The sequence below is a fragment of the Emydura macquarii genome, unplaced genomic scaffold (assembly GCF_026122565.2).
Source record: "Emydura macquarii macquarii isolate MOO-44397 ecotype Brisbane River unplaced genomic scaffold, CSIRO-AGI_Emac_v2 contig_1551, whole genome shotgun sequence".
In the NCBI taxonomy this organism is placed as follows: Eukaryota; Metazoa; Chordata; order Testudines; family Chelidae; genus Emydura; species Emydura macquarii.
The window spans coordinates 8074523-8096348 of NW_027131688.1; the positions used below are offsets into that span (position 1 = coordinate 8074523).

The 21826-nt window shown below is 49.9% G+C and overlaps 1 protein-coding gene across 2 annotated transcripts in view; it reads right to left on the minus strand.

Moving 5' to 3' along the window:
- Positions 1–21826, minus strand: part of TXNDC16 (thioredoxin domain containing 16) — a 60295-nt gene that overhangs the window by 12845 nt on the left and 25624 nt on the right. For both annotated transcript variants that reach the window (XM_067554769.1, XM_067554770.1), the window contains exons 11-15: positions 20305–20440; positions 17717–17863; positions 17130–17189; positions 7198–7369; positions 4189–4325 (exon numbers count right to left, since the gene is read on the minus strand). In XM_067554769.1, coding sequence (XP_067410870.1) covers positions 4189–4325; positions 7198–7369; positions 17130–17189; positions 17717–17863; positions 20305–20440 — 652 coding nt within the window. The remainder of the gene's footprint in view (positions 1–4188; positions 4326–7197; positions 7370–17129; positions 17190–17716; positions 17864–20304; positions 20441–21826) is intronic.

Below are 21826 nucleotides of genomic sequence, written 5' to 3' on the forward strand. Positions count from 1 at the left end.
GGTCTATTACTGGAGTAGGTGGGCGAGGTTCTCTGGCCTGCGTTGTGCAGGAGGTCAGACTAGATGATCATATTGGTCCTTTCTGACCTTAAAGTCTACAAGTCTGTGATGTGGGGAAGCAGGTTCACGGGAACCAAGTGAGAACACAGGAGCAGAACTCAAGCAGCAGAAACGTCAGCACAGAGGATTTTTATTTCTCATCTGCCAGGAGAGAAGGATCCGTTTGTAAGGAAGAGGCAAGAGGTCCAAGCAAAAGAATGCACATCCAGTTGTACGCCTAATGCCGGCACGTACAAATCGGGGGCACCCAATGGCTAGCCAGTGGATCCAACTCATTTGCGTGTGCAGACATAGCAGTCGGGCGCTCCTACCCCTCCTCCTGACACTGAGTCCTCAGCACACAGAATTAAGAGTAACCGCTGGCACCACCCCAAAGATTTTCAGCTGGTCTGAGCACGAACCACTTCCAGGCCTGCTTGGCTTGTAAAGTGAGACGACCACCAGGAATTTTCAGTTGTATTTAGCTCAGGGTGTAGTGCCGCTGTCCATCGCTACAGAGTCTGGACACCTCCCATGTAAAACGAATAGCAATAGTGAAGACGCTGTGGATTCACACAGTCACCGGCACTTCTCCTTTTATAGGGTGGAAACTCTGCGTGGGGTACAGGGTTTTTTTTTTGTTTTGTTTTGTTTTAATTTATTAACTTCCTTGGGGGGGTTTCAAGGTTTTGTTGTTCGGTTTATGGGTCGGTTGTTTTGTTGGGCAGACGGGGTGAATGGGATTCTCACAGCTGGAAGGCCTTTTTGGAGAGGAAAGGTGTGTAGCATTTTCCATCTGGCTCGGGACTGGCCGGACCCTGATTTCCCCTGCAAGTCTGTTGCATAGCTAGATCCTCTCAACTGAGAAGGCTTTTGTCCTTGGCGCACACACTTTGTCATGACATTTGTGATCTGCGCTGTCCCAGAGGAGCGCAGCTTTCTAAATTCACTCTTCAATCTAGCTGGGGCTTTATCCATTAATTGGAGCTGAAGGTTAGGATGAAGACTTTAAACTGGCACTGGAAGCTGATCGAGAGCCAGTAGCGGGACAGGAAGATGGGCCTGATACATACACATATGCTCACTTTTTTCTGCTATCCCCACAACTGCAGGTTACTGTGTCTCTCATAACTTATTTGTTCCACAAGGCACATAAGCAACTGCAGTTGCATATTCAGAGATTGTTCTACCATCAGCATGAACAGTCTACAAATTGCTGCAGAGATTGGAAAGATAAGTAGGGTGCTTGTTTCAAAAGCTGAGCAGCATGCAGCGCTCACACCAAACTTGCTAAGCACACTCTTTCTATCTACAGCTGTGGTTTGATCTCCAGGTTTCTTTCTTACTCATCAGCCAATCAAACCCACCTCCCTTCTCTCTCGTACCTAGCTGGTGTAGCATAGCTCAGTATGACTTTTGGAAGGGACGGAAAATAATCTAGGTCAGGCGTTCCCAAGGGCCACAAATATCATTTTTACAACCCTGAAGGGCCCCCCGTCCATCAGCTCATAAAAACCGGACTGATGTGTGCACCAGTAAGGACTGGAAATCACTACATATGTAAAGTAAAGATTTTAATGCTCTGCTCGTTGTTACCTTCGTTATTTTACACTTACAAATTACTCACAGTCAGCCACGGGGGGTGGCCTGCTAAGTGCAGGCCAAACTGGAAGGCACTGATTTTTAGAGTCCTGCCCCTCCTCAAGCATGGTGGGCCCTGGCTGCTCTGCCAGCAGCCCCCTCCCCACCACAGCCAGACGGAAGGAGTTCAGAGAGGAGGCTGCCTCCGTGCTGATCTCCTGTGCCCCTGGCTGCAGCAGGGAAACCGCACGCGTCCTATAGCCCCGTGCGCTCCACCTGGGTCCCCAGGCAGGGGCTCCCTTCTGCAGCCAGGGAGACGGGAGATCAGTGTTCCCCTCCCTCTGGCTCCAGCAGGGACCCCAGCACCTAGGGACCCAGGCAGAGCGCTTTGCTGTGCCCCCTGTACAGCTAGGGGCAGGGCAGCACTGATCTCCCGTCCCCTGGGCTGCAGCAAGGAGCCTTCATCAGTCTTGAAGCCCCACGGCAACGTGCTCCGCCTGGGTCCTTAGACAGCAGCTCCCTTCTGCAGCCAGCGGGAGGGGAGCCGCAGGCCAGTTTGAAAGACCCCACAGGCCACTTTTGGCCCAGGTTGGGAACCACTGATCTAGCTGATTACTCATGGCCATAGTGACTGAGTGCCAATGCACGCCGCATGTGCGTTCTGTTGTTTTTAAACCACCAGCACTTGAGTTCACAAGGAAATGTCTTCAAAGCAAGTGAAAACATGCGTTCCCTTCACAGGATGATGGACATGCAAAGGGCAGAGTTAAAAAAACACACAACAAGGCTGATCTTGAGTTATCCACATGCAAAAAACAAAGAGAATCCAAACAATACTGTGAGCAGTGCAAACGTCTCTCTCGGGGTAACTCGGACCCACCAGACCAGGAGATGATACGGAGACTCCCCCACAGTACAGACAGAGGATCTGTGTGCGAGAGGGTAGCTGGGCTCATCTGTTGCAAACAGACCCGGCAGAGTCAATGCAGCTATGTAGCTGGTTAACGGAAGAGCTGGGCACGCTCAGCCTGGTAAAACGCAGGCTGAGCGGGGATCTGATTGCTCTCTGTATACATTGGCGGGAGGAACCCCAGAGAGGGAGAAGAGCTATTTAAGCTAATGCACGAGGGGGCACAAGAACAAAGAGGTACAGACTGTCCATGAATAAGTTTAGACCGGAAACCAGAAGGTTTCTAACCATCAGAGGAGGGAGGTTCCGGGACAGCCTCCCCCTAGGAGGAGTCGGAGCAAACAAACAATCTAACGGGTTTCAAGATTATTTGCTGGAGTCGCCTGCGACAGCTGGGAACTGGACTCAGTGAGCCAGAAGATCCCTTTCAATTCTACGTAACCCCCTGCAGAGAAAGGCAGGCGAGAGTGGTCCTCCAGGTACTAATAAAACACCTCGCTCTGACAGAGCGCTTTTCATGAGTGGATCTAAAAGGAGACCAGCGTCATTATCACCATTGGATAGATGGGGAAACGGAGGAATGATGCAGGGGAGTGACTTGCCCAGGCTCGCCCAGTAGGCCAGTATCCGAGCTGGGAATTGAATGCAAGAGACTTTTGAGTCCTAGTCCAGTGCTCTAGCCACTAGCCCACACTGCTAAAGAGAATGCCGGGCTCCTAGCCAAAGGAGGACCCCTCTGGGTAGCAGGGCTGATAAGGAAAGTGCCATCTCTATTTCCCCTGCACTGCCATGGCTACTCCTTTCCGGCTGGATACCATTTATGGCAGAATGCTGCTCCGTTAGGAATACATGCAGCTCGTTGTACGTGCATCTTTCACCTCCGCAGCCATGCTCTCGCTCTGGAAGGCCATAATTTAGTTCAACGTCTTTGCTCTGAGAGAGCAAACGAGTTACTGCCTGTGGGTGGAAATCGCTGCCTTTGGAGTACAATCAACAGACCCTTGCTAACAGGCTCGCTCCGGAACCGACAGGAAAAAAGATCACTAGAAAACTTCTCAAGGGAGGGATTTAATTTACCAGGGCCCCGATCCTGCAGATGGAGTCAAGTGGGTGGACCTGTCTGCCGACACTGCTCTGCCAGCGCACAAGGGTCAGTCGGCCCTCGTGTCCCCGCTTGCAGAACTGGGGTCTAGGACATCATTCTCTGGAACAGCATTTGTTGGGAGTGGAGATCAACTGAAGGAGGGCAGCAGCAGACAGCTGGACTGGCCCAGCGGACAGAACACTCAACTAGGACTCAGGATACCTGGGTTCTGTTCTCAGCTCCACTGATAACCTTGCGTGAGTCACTCCACCTCTGTTTGTCCCCCCACCCTTTGTGCCTCTTGGCTATTTAGACTGTAAGCTCTCCAAGGCAGGGACTGTTTCCCCACTATTTGTACAGTCCATAGCGCAATGAGGCTCTGCTCTCAGTTAGGCCTCTAAACCCCACCATAATGCAAATAATCAGTCTGACCACATATGCCCAGTTACATCATTTAGCAAACAAGCAACCACTAAGTTACTCAAGTGACAGAAATCCTCCTCTTTAGGTATCAAATAGGAGCTTCCAATCCTGCTACCCTGGTATTCTCTCTCTCAAAAAGTGCCATGTTTACCTTCTTTCATGCTAGGACAAAATATCCCCAGAACTGACGTGCTGTGGTAGGATGACAAGGCCGCGTGGACTTCCCCGCTTAAATATTCTTCCACTTCTTCAATTGTGGTCAGCTTCAAAGGGCAGGAAATGCTGCTTCTAGAGAAACGAATTAAAGCCAGGTGGGATGCTTTGTTCAGTAGAATTAAAAAAACCCCAAAACATGCAGCTTTGTTAAAGAAGCAAAAACCACAACAGGGGGAGTGCAACGGAAGCCAGAGACACCATGGAGAAAACCCAATGGGCTTCTGGGAATGGACAATACAGCCTTATCACAAGAAACTTCTGTGATTAATTAGACAGAGCAAAGAAAGAGCATGAATTCTATTCTATTCTATATAAGGTTTTTATATCACATTTATCATCACAGTATCTGACCACCTGGCAACAGAACAAAGTGACTACTCATCTGTCCTGTGTTTCTCCCTCTGGGGAGAGAGAGAGCAAACATGTGGAGTGTCTTGTTTCGGTAGGGTGGTTCTTTGTTCGTTAAATATACCTGTTGCTCCATGTTTATGTTAGAGAGACGGCAAGGTCTCTTTTAGGTAACCTGGGCCCAGGACATGGAGTGCTTTGAAGATAAAGACCTGAGACCATGAACTGGATTCAAAATTCTACGGGAAGCCCGTGTAGACCGTGGAAGACAGGTTTGATGTGCTCACAGTATCCTACGTTGCTGAGGAGATGTGCCGCAGTGTTTTGTACTAATTGGAGTTTCCTACGTGCTGAAGGTTTCATGGCCAGGTACATCACATTGCTGTAGTCCAGCCAAGAGGTGATGAAGGCCATGAATAACAAAGGCCAGGTCTTCATCCACCAGGATGGGATGGCGTCTCCCAGCCAACCAGAGATGGTGGAAAGTGTTACTCACGACCGTCACAATGTCAGAGCTCAGCATCAGTGAGGACTTCAATTATGGACTAATCGACTAATTGCGGGTGGGAACTTTCAATCAAAGCCAACAGCACCTGGCTGAAAATGCCCCAAAGTACTTTCTTCTGCCTACCAGCATCACCTCTGCGTTGCTTGGATTCAGCTTCAGCCAGCTGTTTTACATCCAAGAGCTGATCTCATCCACGCACGGGGCCATCTTGGTGGTAGTGGTGTAGCCATATGTGGTGAAGGCTAGGGAGAGCGGTCCGTCATCTGCATATTGCTGGCACTTGAGTCCCGGTTGTCTGACCAGTTCACTTAAATTTCTGCCTGTAGATGTTGAAAAGGACCAGCGAGAGAACAGATCCTTGCAGAACCCTACAAATGAGGGGGCTAGCGGTGGAGGGCAGTTTCCCATCACTACTCTTTGGGTCAATCCCTCCAGGAAGACTCAAACCATTTTAGCACGTTATCCTGGACTCCCACCGCCTCTCTCTGGCGAGACAGCAGTATCACACACTCAACACCATCAAATGCTGCAGAGAGATCCGGGAGGATAAGAACGGATGTCTGTCCTCTAGCCATTAACAGGAGGAGAAAAGCCATCAGTGCCACTAAAGTAGTTTCAGTTCCATGTCCTGGCCTGGATCCAGATTGTGCTCGGTCTAGAACGCTGGCGTCAGTCAGATGAGCTTGTATTCGGCTACTCTGCGAGCTTGCCCAGGAATGCCAAGTTTGATCCTGGGTGGTAGCTGGCTAGAACTGAAGTATCCAGGTTGAGATACTTCAGTGTTGGATGGTCTACTGCTTGTATGGAGGAGGAAGGGAAGATTCCTGCTCTGAATGAGGTGTCGTCTCTTTCAGGAGTGGTGCCAGTTGTTCATGGCTCTGTTTCACAAGGGCCTGGGTCAGATTCACTGTACCGTCTGTTCTGAGCGTCAGGATCCTGGGAGCTTCCAATCTGCATCAGGGACTTCATCCAGTACCCACTGAAATCCATGGGACTGCTCACGTGGTTAAATGAAGGTGCAGACCTGGCCGCAGTGGGATTCCTGCAGCACGGCTCTATGCCAGTCCCTCCTGGGTCTGCTTTCCCAGTATAGGGAGCAGGAAGCTATTCTGGGGGCAGGGCTGGATAATGCTGCATGCCAGTGATCCTTACAGCACAATGGACCCTTAGGGGCCAGGACAAGCCTGCAAAAATCTTAGAGCAGCCCAAAGGCGCGTGCAATGGGTGTATGTAAACACTGGGTGACATCCAGGCCCCATTGAAATCAACGGGAGTTTTGCATCAGTGGAGTCAGGATTTCAGCCAAAGGGCCTTCCTGGATCATGGCCCAGGTTACTAACAGCAGAGGATTGCGGCTTGCCGTCACAGTTGTGTCACGGGCAGCCAGACCGAATGGTCAGAGCCAGAGTCCACAGTCACAAGACAGGAGTCAAGAGTCAGCTGGGTCAGGATCTCAGGGGATCAGAGGCAGGAGACAAAAACGGAGGCGGCCAGAACCACAAGTCAGATGCCAGGAGTCGAGCCAGGTTGGGATGCCGGGAAACCAAGCCGGGGCAGCAGGAGCACTAGGCAGACAGTTCACAGACGGGTGGACAGCTCCCTCGTCCTGCTGCTAGCTTAAGTAGGGCCAGCGGGCCAATCGGCTGTTCTGGGACTCCACCAATAGGACCTCAGGGGCGGAGCCTCACGCTGGGGCTGGCCTTCCTGGCTCCTGGGTAAGGAGCTGTCAGCAGACTGCCAAGTGGAAGGTTGGAGCATGGCTGCTCCTGCAGACTTGGATCTGGAGGCCCGCAGGTCATGACACGCCAAACAACAAACAAATATAAGGTGTCTCTCTTCTGACAAGGATAGTGAAACCAGTGGACGGACGTCTCCCCTCAGAACAGTTGTTTTCGGATAGTCAAAAGCTGTAGGGGATTGCTAAACTCATTCCAGACCTCCATCAATGAAACGCTAAGCCTGGTATTAAAAGGGAGATTAAGCGTCAAACTATTACTATCCAGAGGAGCTACAGTTCTGGGACAGAAAAGCTCCTGCAGAAAAGTCAAGCTGAAACATTAATGACCCTGGCACCAATAGGACACTCACAATCTGAGGAACCTGAGCAGCTCTGCTCTTCCTAGCATGCCAGTGTAAGCCAGTGATCTCGCTGCTCCCTTCTCGTACAGCTTGAGAACAGGAAATTGAGTGGCATTCTCCTTCACACAGACATCAGGCCAGTCCCAGCAGTTTATCTTGGCAAGCGAAATTCCTTGGGTTTCTGTAGCAGAAAACAAAATATTTACAACCAAGTTAGAGAAGTAAAGAGTCAAAAGATGAATTATTTAGGCAGAGAGCTTTCCAAAAGAGCCCTTGGATATTGCTGTATTTATCGGTATTTAACTATGGTAAGAAATCCTTTTGGCTCTGGACCTACTGTTAATACAGTGTTGAGGGCCAGATTCGGATATACTTACTCATGCAGAGTAATACCTTAGTCCTGGAGTATCACCATTGAAATCAATGGGACTTCTTGCCTGGTAAGACACTAGTCTGTGTGAGCAAACGTAGCAGAATTTGGCCATAAATGAACTTCCCCCATCACCCCAATGCTAATTTCATTGCTATGGAACTCATTCAAATTGAGTTTCTTAATTATTGTTCCCATGTCTGCCAATCACCCCAGCATGCTTGGCTCATTTTTGGTTCCTCCGTGCAGCTGGCTATGCTGCTCAGTGGATTCCACCGCTGTGAGCGGTTTCACACCCAGTGGAGCGTGAACTCGCTGCTTTTCTGCACCGTGTGCATTGTACATACGGAAGAAACGAGAGGCAGAGTTGAACTGTGGGGTTATCAGGCCATTTAGACAGTAAAGTGATGTCAAAACATTACAGCAAAGGACAAAGGGTCTGAGTAGCTATCTGAGCTGCAAGAGGCAAGTACGTCTCCCTTAAAGAATTGGCAGTTGTTGTATTTAATAGATCTAATCTTGGATGTCCTTTGGTCCTCCTCTCCCACCACAAAATCATTTCAATGCTGAAAGAAAAAAACGGGCGTGACAGTGAAGATCTGGTCTCCTGATTGCAATGGAGCCATTTCGCTCAGCAATCTTTCACATGAAGACAAACATTTATTCAGTAGCTGCAGATATTATAGTGCATGTTTATTTACCAGCGACCAGCATGCTCTTTAAGGCAGCTCCTTTAATAATACAGTTGTCATATTCAGATTCAGCACTTCTCTGCAGGCTCTCAGCTCCCCCCAGCAGTGGGTCCATAGTGCAACCAAGTATTACGCATTCAACTCTCTGACTTACAGTCATTTGCACCAGGCAGAACCGGCTGAACTCTTACGTCAAAAATAAACAAGGCTTTCGAGTCCAACAATATCATCCAAGGCAATCCAGGACTCAGCTAAGCATGCAGGGATACCGGGTTAGTCAAGCTGCCGGGAATTTTACAGATTCCTCATCTGCAACCCACAGCAGACACGTACATGATACACCACTTCTGAACTACTAGGGACCCTTCCACTGGCATCCCACTGCCAATCATCAGAGATGCCCATCTCCCTCCAAGCTCTGGATCCCAGGAATTCATTCCCCAGTCTCATCTTGTTCGGTTTTCCCAAAGATTAAATTCACCACAAACCAAAGTTCTCAAAAACAGGAGCCTAATTTTTGGCTGCTAAGTCCACTTTAAGGCACGACGGCCCAGACCCTCAGGCATTTAGGCTCCTAACTCTCATTGGACTTCAGTAGGAGTTAAGCATCTCAACAGCTTTGAGCCAAAGGACTTGTGCTCCGAAGTCCCATACGTCAGAGCCTCATTAAGACTCCTAATTTTGAAAATTTGGCCCCTCTGCGACCAGCCTCCATGCACGGGGGGGAAAGCAGTGCAAGCTGCCAGCAGAGCACGCTTCTTTTTTTAAACCACATCAATTGTTTTCCTCCCGTGCAAAAGGGCAGGTGATGCACCCTAAGGGGAATTAGATAATGCTGTGTATCATCCGAATTCCTGCCTGGCCGGGTCACTCCCCGGCTCCTCCACTGGGACCCCAGTTGGGGGCACAAAAGGGTTTTTTCTGGCTGTCACCCCGTTCAGGCGGGGCACCGCCTCCAGCCGTCTCACTCAGCAGCAACGCGCGAGTCACCGTAGCACATCCCAGCAATATTCCTGCAGCAGAACTACCTTCCCTCGGGGAGGCTCTGGCCAGGCAGCAGGTTCCAGTCAGGTCTCCCTCCCTGGGTGAGAGCTGGAAGCCTGCTCTGCCCCCAGCTGAGCTCACTCTGCCCTCCACGCCTGACCCCGACTGCTGGGGCAGCACAACAAGCCTGGCTGAGCCCACCGCCACGCGTTAACCCTTCCTTGGTCAGTGTCGGGTTTGCGTAGCCCATCGCGTCCTCCTTATCCCACCCATGTGTATTTTCAAAGGCTGGCGAGTTACAGTGGCAGTGCCTGGCTGCACTGCATCTTGTTTCCCAGCGGGTGACATCATGCCAGTTGAAACTCAACTGGATCAGGGAAACGGAGGCCCTGATGCCTCGGTCATTCCTAAAAACGCTACTCTTCTCACAGCAAAAAGCCATTCACCCAGTCATCAGACTCCATTTGGGGGGAGGGGAATTCTCAAGAACTCCATTAAACTTTTGTTTAGGTTGGTTACTGAGATCATCCACTTCGTCCAAAATGCTATTTTTTTTTTCTTTGCTCATCTGTGTAACCAAGCATGTGGCCTTTGGATGACATCTTCCCAAATGGATTTTCAAGCCCCTGGCAAAGTCAGCGGTGAGCCTACATAACTGTTTCTGTAATTCTCAGGAAGTTTTCACCCAGAAAGAATCTTAGCAAGGGGATGGATGGCGGCTCTTCCTGGACGCAGAACAAGCGGGACATAAAAAGCCCACTGAATTCAGTTATCCGGATTTTGGCATCAAAAGATGAAGCCGCACGATGCTTAATGCAGCAACGGGCCCGACGCCCCATCATCCTCAAGCCGAATGCTCCGAAACAGAGGTAGAAAAACCAACCCATTGAGTGGAGAGACAGCCAATGATCTGAATGGCCACAAAATATAAAACCTCTGAACCTACTAGACAGAGGGTGAAAGAGAGCAGATCAGTGACTGGAACACGCGGCCCCGCCTCGGCCGGGGTCGTTCTGAGGAAGGGCAGTTGGTTGAGGAGAGCGCTCGCCTCCATAAAAGCATCCTGGCCTAGGGCTCCAGACTGGAAGGAAGAATTCCCCAGGGTGAAAATGCCACAGAGAACACAGCCCACGGCCCAGCCTCAAGATTTGGGGCCGGACCCAAACTGACCACCTTCAAAGCCGGCCCTGGCGCGTGGAGCCGCCCTCCACCGGGGAAATGACCTGATTCACAAATCCTTAGCCAGCATCTGAGGGATAGTCTCTCTCTGAACCCTAGACCACGCTGGAGACCATGGTAGTCATTCCCTGCCGGAGATAAGCCATGCAATGGTATCATCCTGCTTTTGGAACAAGTCGGGGAGGGGGAAGGGGGGAAAGGAGCCACTTCTGAGGAGGGAGCGGAGAAACACGGCCAGCTTCGCTGGGCGAAGATCTTATCTCACACTTTTCCTGGCTCTCTTGCCTGGCCTGAGGCCACCCTAGGATCTCCCCTGCACAAGGCAACTGCCGGATAACCCACCAGCTCAGCAGCAAATCCCAGCCTGAAGACACTGGCCTCCAGTCTCTCCCATTGCCCAAGGTCACCGATCCTTCAGGGAGGAGGAAATCTCACACGACACCTGGCACAACCTACCCCTGCGGCTGCTTTGCCCAGAGACGTCACACACGCCAGTTGGAAAGCCAGAGCACCCCGCTCCCTTCCGTCCCGCTAACTCCCTGCACTGGGGCGTTGCCTAGGCTAGACCCAATCCTCAGAAATGGCAGATTTAAGCCAATGCCCAGCTTGTCACACTCTACCCTCCCTGTGTGGTGATCCCAGGTAATTTACCAGGCAAACCCCCACCCTATGAAGGGAAATCCACCGGTGACATCCTGGTCCCTCCATTTCCCACTGCTTTAATGGCATGCGAGGCTGTTATTGATCTTCAGTTGTTTGGTGCCACCTAGTGGCTACGAGATAATTCACAGACATCCGTTTCACATTGTTAATGATCAGATCTTGACGGGAACTGGGTTTTGTGTTTCATGGGAAATTCCATGATCTTGAAGCGTTCCTTCTTCCGAAACAGGGCAAAGCCAAAAAGTGTCAAAATTTCCCAGGAAACTAAATTCCAGGGGGTGTGTGAAATCTCAGCCCCACTGAAGTCAATGTGAGTTTTGATGTTGACTTCAGAGGGGTGAGGAGTTCACCCATGGACTTTCCCCAGGAGCAAGGATTGCTGTTACAAACCCAGAACAGCATAGGTGGCCGTAAGCATGACAAAGCCCTGGCTGGGATGATTTAATCGGGGTTGGTCCTGCTTTGAGCAGGGGGTAGGACTAGATCCCTCCTGAGGTCCCTTCCAACCCTCATCTTCTGTGATTCTATGGCAGCAGCAGGGTCTGAACAGCTGGAGCGGAAGTTAACTGGTTAAGCCAAATATTGTTGTTATAATAATAGTAACAGCCCTCTCTGAGGTTTCCTGTTTATTTTCAGGATGATTGGTTAACCAAAGAGCAACGGCTTGCGAAGTTTCTGGCCAGATTCCCTTCGTGGGGTTTAAAAGGCTGTAAACATTGAACAGTATCAGACTAAAGCAAACCACAAATTATATCTCCAGCCCTCCCTGTCCTGGGTTCTTGTTCGCAAGCCCCTAACTCCACCCTTGTCAAGGCTCTGCACAGAACTGCTGAGGTTCGAGCTTGTTAGACGTCTGTGTCAGGGTGTATGATTTAAGTTTGTGTAAGTATTTAGACCTGCGTATCTGCCTGAGATGATATTCTAGGCCTGCTTTCGGGGCCAGTGTGCCTGCCTGAAAGCTAAAGTCTCTGAGCTACTCGTGTTAGAAAAGAACAAAGACATAGTGTGTTCCTTTTGTCTGCTCACAATAAGGCGGGTTTTTCTTTATTGCTGTGGGGAAGAGAAGGGATGTAGTTAAAATGTTTCAAGGCGCAGTGAAGATGGGATATGTGAATGCACCAACGAGGGAAAGCTCTGACTCCTCTTCAAGACAGAGCAAGACCAAGCAACCGGCTGGGAAAGTGAGGGAGGTGTTAAGAAGACCAACCATGGCCAAGATGTGACCCTACTCCCTGCCCCTCCCATGGGGTAGAAAAGGGGTTGTACTGACACCCCTGCCAAAATGGAACATGGCCATATACTGGAAGGGGTGGTACTGGGGGAAAAGGAGGAGGACACACCTACAGGTATAATTAAGGCTAGCAAGAGAAAGGTGACGGGAGATAGGGGGTTTCATCGGCATACAGAACCATGGTCAGGGGAAGAAATAAGCCCGACTGGTGTGAAGGGCTTGGAAGTACGGTTATGGTTCTAAGCTTGTCAGTGTAACCCCCCCCCCCCCCCCCAAACCCTTCACGGAGTGCCTGCAGATTGGGCTTTGGACTGTTGCTTTCTGGAGAACTGTGTCTGGGAACTGAGAGGGGACAGGGCGGGGGAGCCCTAACAGTCTGCTTACAGGATGTCGGACAAGCTGGGCACCAGGTGACCAAAGCAAGAAACCCCAGTCGTGGCAGAGCACCTACCAGCCGCAGGAGTGAGCCAAGAGAACCACGAGCAACAAGACTGGCAAAGGGGCATGAGAGACTCTAAGTCCATGCGACGCAGTAAATAGCACAGACTTCCTCTAAAGATCAACTCCCCCCGCCCTTGTCCACTCACAGATCACCCGATACGCATGCACTGGTTTTGAAGATAGCAATAGCAATGATGAGGGCGATGAGTTTCTGCAGTACCATAGATGTACATGGATTACGCCCGGCAAGAAACATAAAAAGCAGTAAGAAGAGGTTCTTTAAATACACTAGGAGCAAGAGAAAGACGAAGGAAAGTGTAGGTCCTCTACTTAGCAGGGAAGGGGTGCTAATAACTGATGACATCAAGAAGGCGGAGGTGCTTACTGCTTATTTTGCATCAGTCTTCAGTAAAAAAAGGTTAATGACGAGATACTGAACACAATTAATATTAACAACCGGGGGGAATAGGGAAGAACAGGTTAAAGACCATTTAGGTAAGTTAGATGTATTCAAGTCAGCAGCGCCTGATGAAATTCATTCTAGGGTATTTAAGGAACTAGCTGAAGCAATCTCGGAGCCCTAATCAATTATCTTTGAGAATTCCTGGAGGATGGGAGAGGTCTCAGAAGCCTGGAGAAGGGCAAACATAACACCTATCTTTAAAAAGGGGAACAAAGAGGACCTGGGGAATTATAGACCAGTCAGCCTAACTCAATACCTAGAAAGATACTAGAGCAAATTATTAAACAATCAATTTGTAAGCACCTGAAGGATAATAGGACTAAGGAATAGTCAGCATGAATTTGTCAAGAGCGAATCATGGCAAACCAACGTAAATGTCCTTCTTTGATAAGATTACTGACCAAGTGGTTAGGGGGAAGCAGCAGATGTGATTTACCTTGATTTTAGTAAAGCTTTTGCCACAGCAGGTTTCACATGACGTTCTCATAAACAAACTAGGGAAATGAGGTCTAGATGAAATCACTACCTGGTGCGTGTATAACTGGTTGAAAGCCACACTCAAAATGCAGTCATCAATAGTTTGCTGGCCAAATGGGAGGGCACATGTACTGGGGCCCCACAGGGGTCTTTCCCGGGTCTGGTATTATTCAATATTTTCATTAATGGCTTCGTTAATGCAGTAGAGATTATGCTTATGAAATCTGCAGATGACACCAAGCTGGGAGGAGTTGCAAGCACTTTAGAGGACAGGTTTAAAATTCAAAAATGACCTTGACAAATTGGAGAATTGGTCTGAATTCAACAAGATGAAATTCAATAAAGAGAAGTGCAAAGTACTTTACTTAGGAAGGAAAAAAATCAAATGCACAATTACAAAGTGGAGAATAACTGGCTAGGTGGTAGTACAGCTGAAAAGATCTGGGGGTCATAACAGATCACAAACTGAATATGAGTGATGCAGCTGGAACGGCTGATATGATTCTGTGGTGTATTAACAGGAGTGTTGTATGTAAGACACAGCTGTCCTGCTCTACTCGGAACTGGTGAACTGGTTCTCTGCTGGAGAACTATGTCCAATTCTGGGCACCACAATTTAGTAAAGATGTGGACAGACTGGAAAGAGTCCAGAGGAGAGCCACAAAAATGACCAAAGGTTTAGAAAACCTGACCTATAGGAAAGGTTAAAAAAAGTAGCATGTTTATTCTTGAGCAAAGAAAACTGAGTGGAGGACCTGATAACAGACTTCCAATATGTTCAGGGCTGTTATAAAGAGGACGGTGATCAAGTGTTCTCTTTGACCACTGAAAATATGACAAAAGGTAATGGGAGTAATCTGAAGCAAGGGAGATTTAGGTTAGACATTAGGGAAAGCTTTAATTATCAGAGTAGTTAAGCTCTGGGATAGGCTTCCAAAGAAGGCCATGGAGCTCTCATCATTGGAAGCTTTTAAAAACAGGTTGGACGAACACTTGTCAAGGATGGTCTTGGTTTACGTGGTGCTGCCACGTGCAGGGCGCTGGACTTGATGACTTCTCAAGGTCCCTTCCAGCCCTACATTTCTGATTCTATGAGGCTTTACAGGTAATTAGGAGAGTGTCCATGCCCCGAGGGCCCCATCATTTTAAATTCCTTGGTTTGGGGGCTGTGACCCAAGAACTTCTCAATGCCAACTGGCAAGGGGCTTACAGGAATGTCCTGATTCTGGTATGTACATTTAGGTTCACCAAAGAATGTTGCATGAGCTCTCAATTGAGAGCCAGTGTCACACTGGTCATTGTACAATTTATGTACAGATACTGTGTAAGGATTTGTGTGTATACACTGAAAATACGTCCTTAAAGTCTATGTCATCTGTTGTTCACATGTCAGCTGAGCATGGTCTCCTTCAAAGGGTCACCTCTCACCAGTCTGAATTGAAAGCAAATGAAGGCCTGTGAGGACATCAGAGGGATGATAAAATCTAACAGCAAGAGAAAAGCAGTGGGGGAGGGAGATGTACATAAAAGTTCAGGCTTGGCTGAAACCACTGGAGAGAACTTTGGGTGGGATAAATTTCTTTAGACAAGAGAGGAACTTGTTTGTTAAGTTTATTCTCTAGAAAGCGTGTTATGATTTTGCTTTATATAGAACCATTGGTTTCCAGTATTAGTACTCACTATTATTTGAACTTTTCGTCTCTGACAAGAAACCTATTTTTGTTTTCACTAGAAACATGATGTCTTACAAGCTTAAAAATCTTACAAACTGGTGTGCATAGTTCCTTTGGGAAGAGCAGGCCTAGTAATTGGGTGTGTCCAGCGGGTAAGGGGCCGGACGCTGCAGGGAACGCGCCGAAGACTCGGGGGTAGACATGCGCCAATCGCTACCTGTACAGAGCGAGGCCTGCAGAGGCCTGGAAGGCAGTGTTTGTGCTGCCATAGGCTGGTGATTTCAGGGAGCTGACCCCCAGCAGATGCAGACAAGACTGCTTCACACTCAAGGTAGGTAGTGGTGAGGTGCCTCTCAACCCTGGGGAGCATCCAGGGCCCTCACATGGGGGGGAAAAGGGTACACTTTACCAGGGCCTAGAGGCCCTGGGGGGCCGGTCCAGGCTGCAACCCCCATGGGTGTGTGTGTGGGAGGGGGCCCGTGTTACAAGTTTGTATTGGGCCCTGGGTACCATCACACAAGCATCCTGCCATGGCAGGTCTGTTGCCTGTTTGAGTCGAATAGTTATTTTACCTTCTGCCTTTGTCCCCATGTCGGCTGGAACTGCTCCTTTATTGTAGCTACAGATTACAGGACTGAAGGGCGACTTTCCCTGTGCAGTGCAGTAAGTGCACGGCTCTCATTTTCTCTTTCAAGGGTGTTCTATTCATTTCCCTCTCGCACAACCAGCAATTTACACACATGAGCCCCGTGCTCCATGGCACAGGAACTGCCTTTTTGTTATATGTTTGTACAGCCCCTAGCACATGGGACCCTGATCCCTGGCGGGGGCTCATCAGAGCCTCTAGAATGCAAACAGTAAATAAAAGTAATACCTGGAGTTCCTTGCTCTTAAGGTCATACTTTGACACCTCCTGCTATTTATATTTCAGATTGGACTTGTTCACATTCGTGCCCATTTGCAACCCATTTTCCACTCTCATTTACATTGGGGTCAATCCAGAGTAACCCCAGTGGAGTAACGGATTTACACCAGCGTAACAGAAAACAGAATTTGACTCTGCGGGTCAGATCCTCAGGCCTGCGAAGGTCCCTTAATACATCAGAGTGGTACAAAAGGATGTTAAGCCTCCCTCCGTCAGCAGCTGAGGGTCCCTCCAGAGTGGCTTTACACTAGTCCTGGGGCTGCTTTCCCAGGATACAGAGGACGTGTCAGGAACAGGAATTCTGGGGGCGGGGCTGGATAACCCTGAGCTCCAGTGATCCTTGCATAGAATGGCCCATATGAATATGTCTACACTGGCACCAAGTCTCGGAGCCCAGGTCAGCTGAATCAGGCTAGTGGGGCTCTCAAATTGCAATGTAGACATTCAGGCTCAGGGTAGAGCCCGGGCTTGGAGACCTGACCCCCTCGCGGGGGTCTCAGAACCCGGGCTCCAGACCGAATCTAAAATGTCTACATTGCAATTTCAGAGCCCCACAGCCATGTCCTGCAAGCCCGAGTCAGCTGACCTGAGCCAGGCGCAGCTGTGCCACGGGTCTTTTATTGTCCTGCAGACAAGCCTGCAAAAGTCAGAGCAGCCCTCGGGTACGTGTATATACATTGGATGAAATCCTGTCCCCACCGCAGCCCATGAGAGTTTGGGCAGGATTTCACCCACTGCGTTTACACCCATCAGTTAAACCTTCCCTCCTGTAAAAGGAGGAGATGATACAGCACATGAACACCACCCGCTTTGTAACAATCCAATGGAACTCCGGCACCATACCTTTTAAATCAACGGCCACCTCTGCATACGACTGCAACATCGCCAGCGACACGGCTTCCCCTGCAACGGACAAGAGACACTGTCAATAGCGGTACATCACACACAGCACCTCTGTCGGCAGAGGGGTTACTCTGTACACGTCAGGCTTCTCCAGCGTCTCCAGCTTTGCCATCACTTGAAGAAAATAAAAGACGGCTCCTTTTCTGATGCTGCAGTACAGGAAGAAGACAACAGACAGAGATTGTAGCTTTCCGGTTTAACGTAGTGAATTGTTCTGGCACTAAGGTCCCTATGCAGAAGGTTGAATTACACTGAATTTATGTCACTGCCAAAGAAATATCTCAGTATTTTATGTGGAGACCTTCAAAAATAGCCAGCTTGTCTCTAGTTCAGTATTGATCTATTAGAGAAATCAATTGAATTGTATTGTTCATGGTGTGTGAGAATATCTGGAGCCTTGCAGAGGCATCTTTTCAGCTATTATTTAAATAAAAATAACTTTAAATACATACAGGTGCAGTAAAAATATACTAAAGTAAATAAGAAATGTGTAAACAGAATGCTATGGATACGTGTATCGTACTCACAACTGGCATAGAACAGCACCGCCGTATGGGCGGTCTCTGTTAGAGCAGCATTGAAAGTTTCTTCTGTCAGGGTACGTATGAGATCCAAAGGGAGTTCTCGCTTCCTGTCTCTGTAAACAGCTTCCATCACCTGGTCGTCTTGGATGTCTACAACAAGTCAACACACACATAAACGTGAACACACAGAGGCTGCAGGAACTCAATGTTTGCAAGGTTTCAAACAGAACAAACAAAGCAATTTATTTTGATGCTTTATGTGTATTCCAGTAGCACCTGGAGGCGCCAGTCAAGATCAGGGCCCCATTGTGCTAGGTGCTGTACATACATACAGCAAAGACAGTCTGTGCCCCAAAGAGTTAACTGTCTGACTATAAGAGAGACAACAGGTGGATATGACAGACACATGGGGAATGAATGAGACTGTGCTGACCAGTGTAATAAGCAGCAGTCAGGACTTGCTTGCTACTGATATTTAACTCTTATCTGCTAGGAACTCTGAACTGCTTCGCCGAAGTGAATGAAATGATACAGATTTACGCCAGCTGAGGATGTGACCCTCAGAGCAAAGGACACTTTTATCCTGGAATCCAATTTGCATTTTTGTTTTCCTCATATTCAGACCCAGCTGTTTCTTTCTTCATTTTGGCCCTTTGTTTCATTTAGATCTTATGTAAAATTATTGGAAAACATGAGCAACTTTTTTTTCTGAAAAGGAATGTATTTTTAAGGAAGAACTACATGGGCCCATGCGCTCTTACTGCTGGGGGAATTCTGCGTCACTGCACACGCGCAGAATGCATGTCCTGCACAGATTTCTTTGCTTGCTCACAGAAAAGTGGCTTTCTGACAGGGAAGCAAAGGGAAGCCGCAAAAGCGGTCACACACCCCTCCCCAGCAGCGTGGGCGCGTCATTACCAGAGCCCAAAGCAGCCGGCAGAGAGGTAAATCTCTTTGAGAAAGTGGGGCTGGGGACACCTCCCCCGCATCTGCCCACCCCCTATGACCTGGACCCTACCATTCTCAGACCTCCCCTGCACCCAGAAACCCTGGACCGAGTCCCTTGCACCCGAACCCCCACCCTGCTGAGCCTCACCCCCCCCGGATCTGGACCCCCTACCCCTGCACCCAGACCCCGCTGCTAGCCCAACCACCATGGATCTCCCTGCAGAGCCCCTTTGTCCCTGCACCTGGAACCCCCGCAGAGAGCCCCGCACCCAGACCCCCCACTGAGCCACCCACACCCAGACTGCCCACGCAGAACCACCCACACCCAGGCTGCCCACGCAGAACCCTCTCACCCCACACTGGGATCCCCCACACACTAAGCCCCTCCATACCTGGATCCCGCCGGGCTGAGGCTTCCTGCCCCATACCTGGTGCACCTGGTGACCTGGGGAATTGCTTCACCTGCTACCCCTGAGGGAATTCTGCGTCAAAAAATGAAAAATTCCGCCCAGAATCTTTCCCAATTCTGCAAATTTTATGTGTCAATAAATAAATGTGGCGGCTCCAGCATGGCAGGGGGGGAGCACAGGCCACTGGCTGCATGGAGGTGGGAGATCACCCTGCAGCCCCCTCTCCCCACCCTGACATGGACTCAGCATGAGGCTGCACCTGACCCTGACACAGCGCACAGGTCAGGCCTGCCCCGGAGTTCCTTGTCCTGGGGGCGAGGGGAAGCTTCAGGGCGATCTCCCACCTCAGTGCAGCCGGTGGCCTGTGCTCCCCGCCGGAGCCCCCACATTTATTTATTGACAAATAAAATTTGCACCGTTTCTTGGCACAGAATTTTGCATTTTTGGGTGCAGAATTCCCTCGGAAGCGGCTCTCTGGCTAAGACAAGTGGAATGTGACCAGGGCACAAACGGGCTCTCAAAAGAGGGCAGCCTACATTTTCAAAAGTGGCTATGGATTTTTGGGGGCCCGACCTGAAATACCGGAAAGGGGCCTGGTTTTCTGACAGCGCCGAGCACCCAGCCTCTGAAAACCAGGTGTCCCAAGTGGCACATTTCAAAAAACTGAAGCTCCGGAACCAAAGCCATTTTGGATCACGTAGGCCAGGGCGACTAGAACACTTCTATATGTTTCAGAATGTGACTAGCAAGGATGCACTCGTTGTGTGATGACCTCTCACTAGTAAGGTTGAGATTTTGTCGTGGTTATTTTTAGTAAAAGGCACGGACAGGACGCAGGCAATACAAAAAAAATTCAAGGAAACCCATGACCTGTCCGTGCCTTTTACTAAAAATAATGGGGGGGGAAGGGGGACACGACAACTGATGGGAGATGACTGAAGCCTGGGGGGTGGGGGGAAGACCCCAAGCCTGGCTGTGGTTGGGGGGGGAGAGGGGGAGCAGAGCGTCCAGTATCCACAACCCGCGGCAGCTCGGAGCTCCGGGGTCCCTCTGTGGCGGCTGATGGCTCTGGGGCCCCTGTCAGCTGACAGCTCCTGCCCCACCGCCTGGGGGCTGAGGCAGAAAATGTCACGGAGGTCTCCAGAAGTCACGGAATCCATGACTTAGTCTTATCCTTAGTAATTAACTAGCACATGCTCCTGTGAAAAGGAGCGTTCCAAACACCACTATTACCCTGGCCGTTATTCTCTCTTTCATCCTCATCTTCCTCATCCTCATCTTCCTGGATTTGTGCATTCTTTATCTTGTCTTCCACAAGGGCTATTATTTCATCAGTGTCTTCCAAAACCAGGTATTTGATCTGCGCACCCTGCGGAAAAGCAAAATAGCAGCTGGAACCCAACGGCATTTATTTGCACCTGTGCTCTGCAATGACTGGATTCACCACAACATAAAACGGAGTCAAATTCTCCCCCCATCCCCCTATGGCCACTTCTATTTGTTGGTTTGTTTTTGGACAGGTCAATGGATTTCTAGGGCTGCTGCCCGTGGCCCCACACACACACATCTGGCAGCTCGGCTGTGCGTTTCTGCAGCCCAGCAGAGAGGACCTTGCAATTCCTCCTCCTGCCCAGAGGGTTGCTGTGGCGCCTGCTGGGTGACTCTCCGCTTCCCCGCTTCTATTCCCCTGGCAAAACTTACAGCCCGCACAGAGCAGCTGGCAAGAACTGGGAGGAGGTGGTAGCAGCAGCAGCAGCAGCAATTCAAACTGGGGAGACAATGCTGCCACGAGAACTAGCCCCGCTTACACCCCTTCTCCAAAGGGAGTGACCCCGCTGGGTTCAACACTGGGACCAGGCAGCTTCTATTGTCTCTAAACCCCCATCGATATATTGATCTGCCCAGAAACTAAAGATTCTAAGTAACGTTTGCAGCGGAGAACCACACGCCTGACCCGGGGGAGGATTCGAGTGTAGAAAGGTCTCCCATACAGACAGGATGCCCAGACCTCTTCCTTTCCCAGCTTCGATTCGTGCCTGGATTGTACCTTCTTCCTCTGTTACAAACCATGTTCCACGAAACTGGACTTTTCTTTATGTGCTAGGGTCATCAGTGGGCAGCCAGCGGCTAGATCCCCGGTCTTTCAATCTGTAAGGCCAGAGGGGAGACTAGGGGAACCCGGGCCCTTCCTCTCCACCGGGGCCCTGTGTAAGGTCAACCCCTAAACAGGGGAGATGGGTCTCCCACCTGGCAGGGCGGGCGCTGAGACCAGCATCACTGGGCTACTTCCTACAAGTCTCTTTAGTTTGGGGCGTGCTCCCGCTAGTCCATTTGCCCCGCAGCTGGGGCTTATTTCCGGGCTCCCCTTGGCAGCGAGCCCTCACTTGCCTCAAGTGGCTTCGCTGGCTGGCAGGTCCCCTTGGGCAGGCAAACAGAGCTCCTGCCTCCTCGCCAGTCAGCCCCCCACTGAGCCAGGCTCACTTCTTTTCTCCCCCCCTCCAGGCCTGGCACTGGCTACAGGTATAGCGGGACAGGGCTAGCTGAACCCAAAGGGTTTCTTTAACCCCCGCTGTGCCAGACGGCAGTGTCTCTGCTCCCTCATAACCCTTATTAATGTTTATCTATGTGCTTGGTGCTGTACATGCCATACAATACAACCAGCCCCTGCAATCACAACCTGCCATCGGAATAAGACGGAAACCTATGAGAGAGGAATTGGAACCCTGAATAGCATCCTGACAGCTTTCTGTTTCCG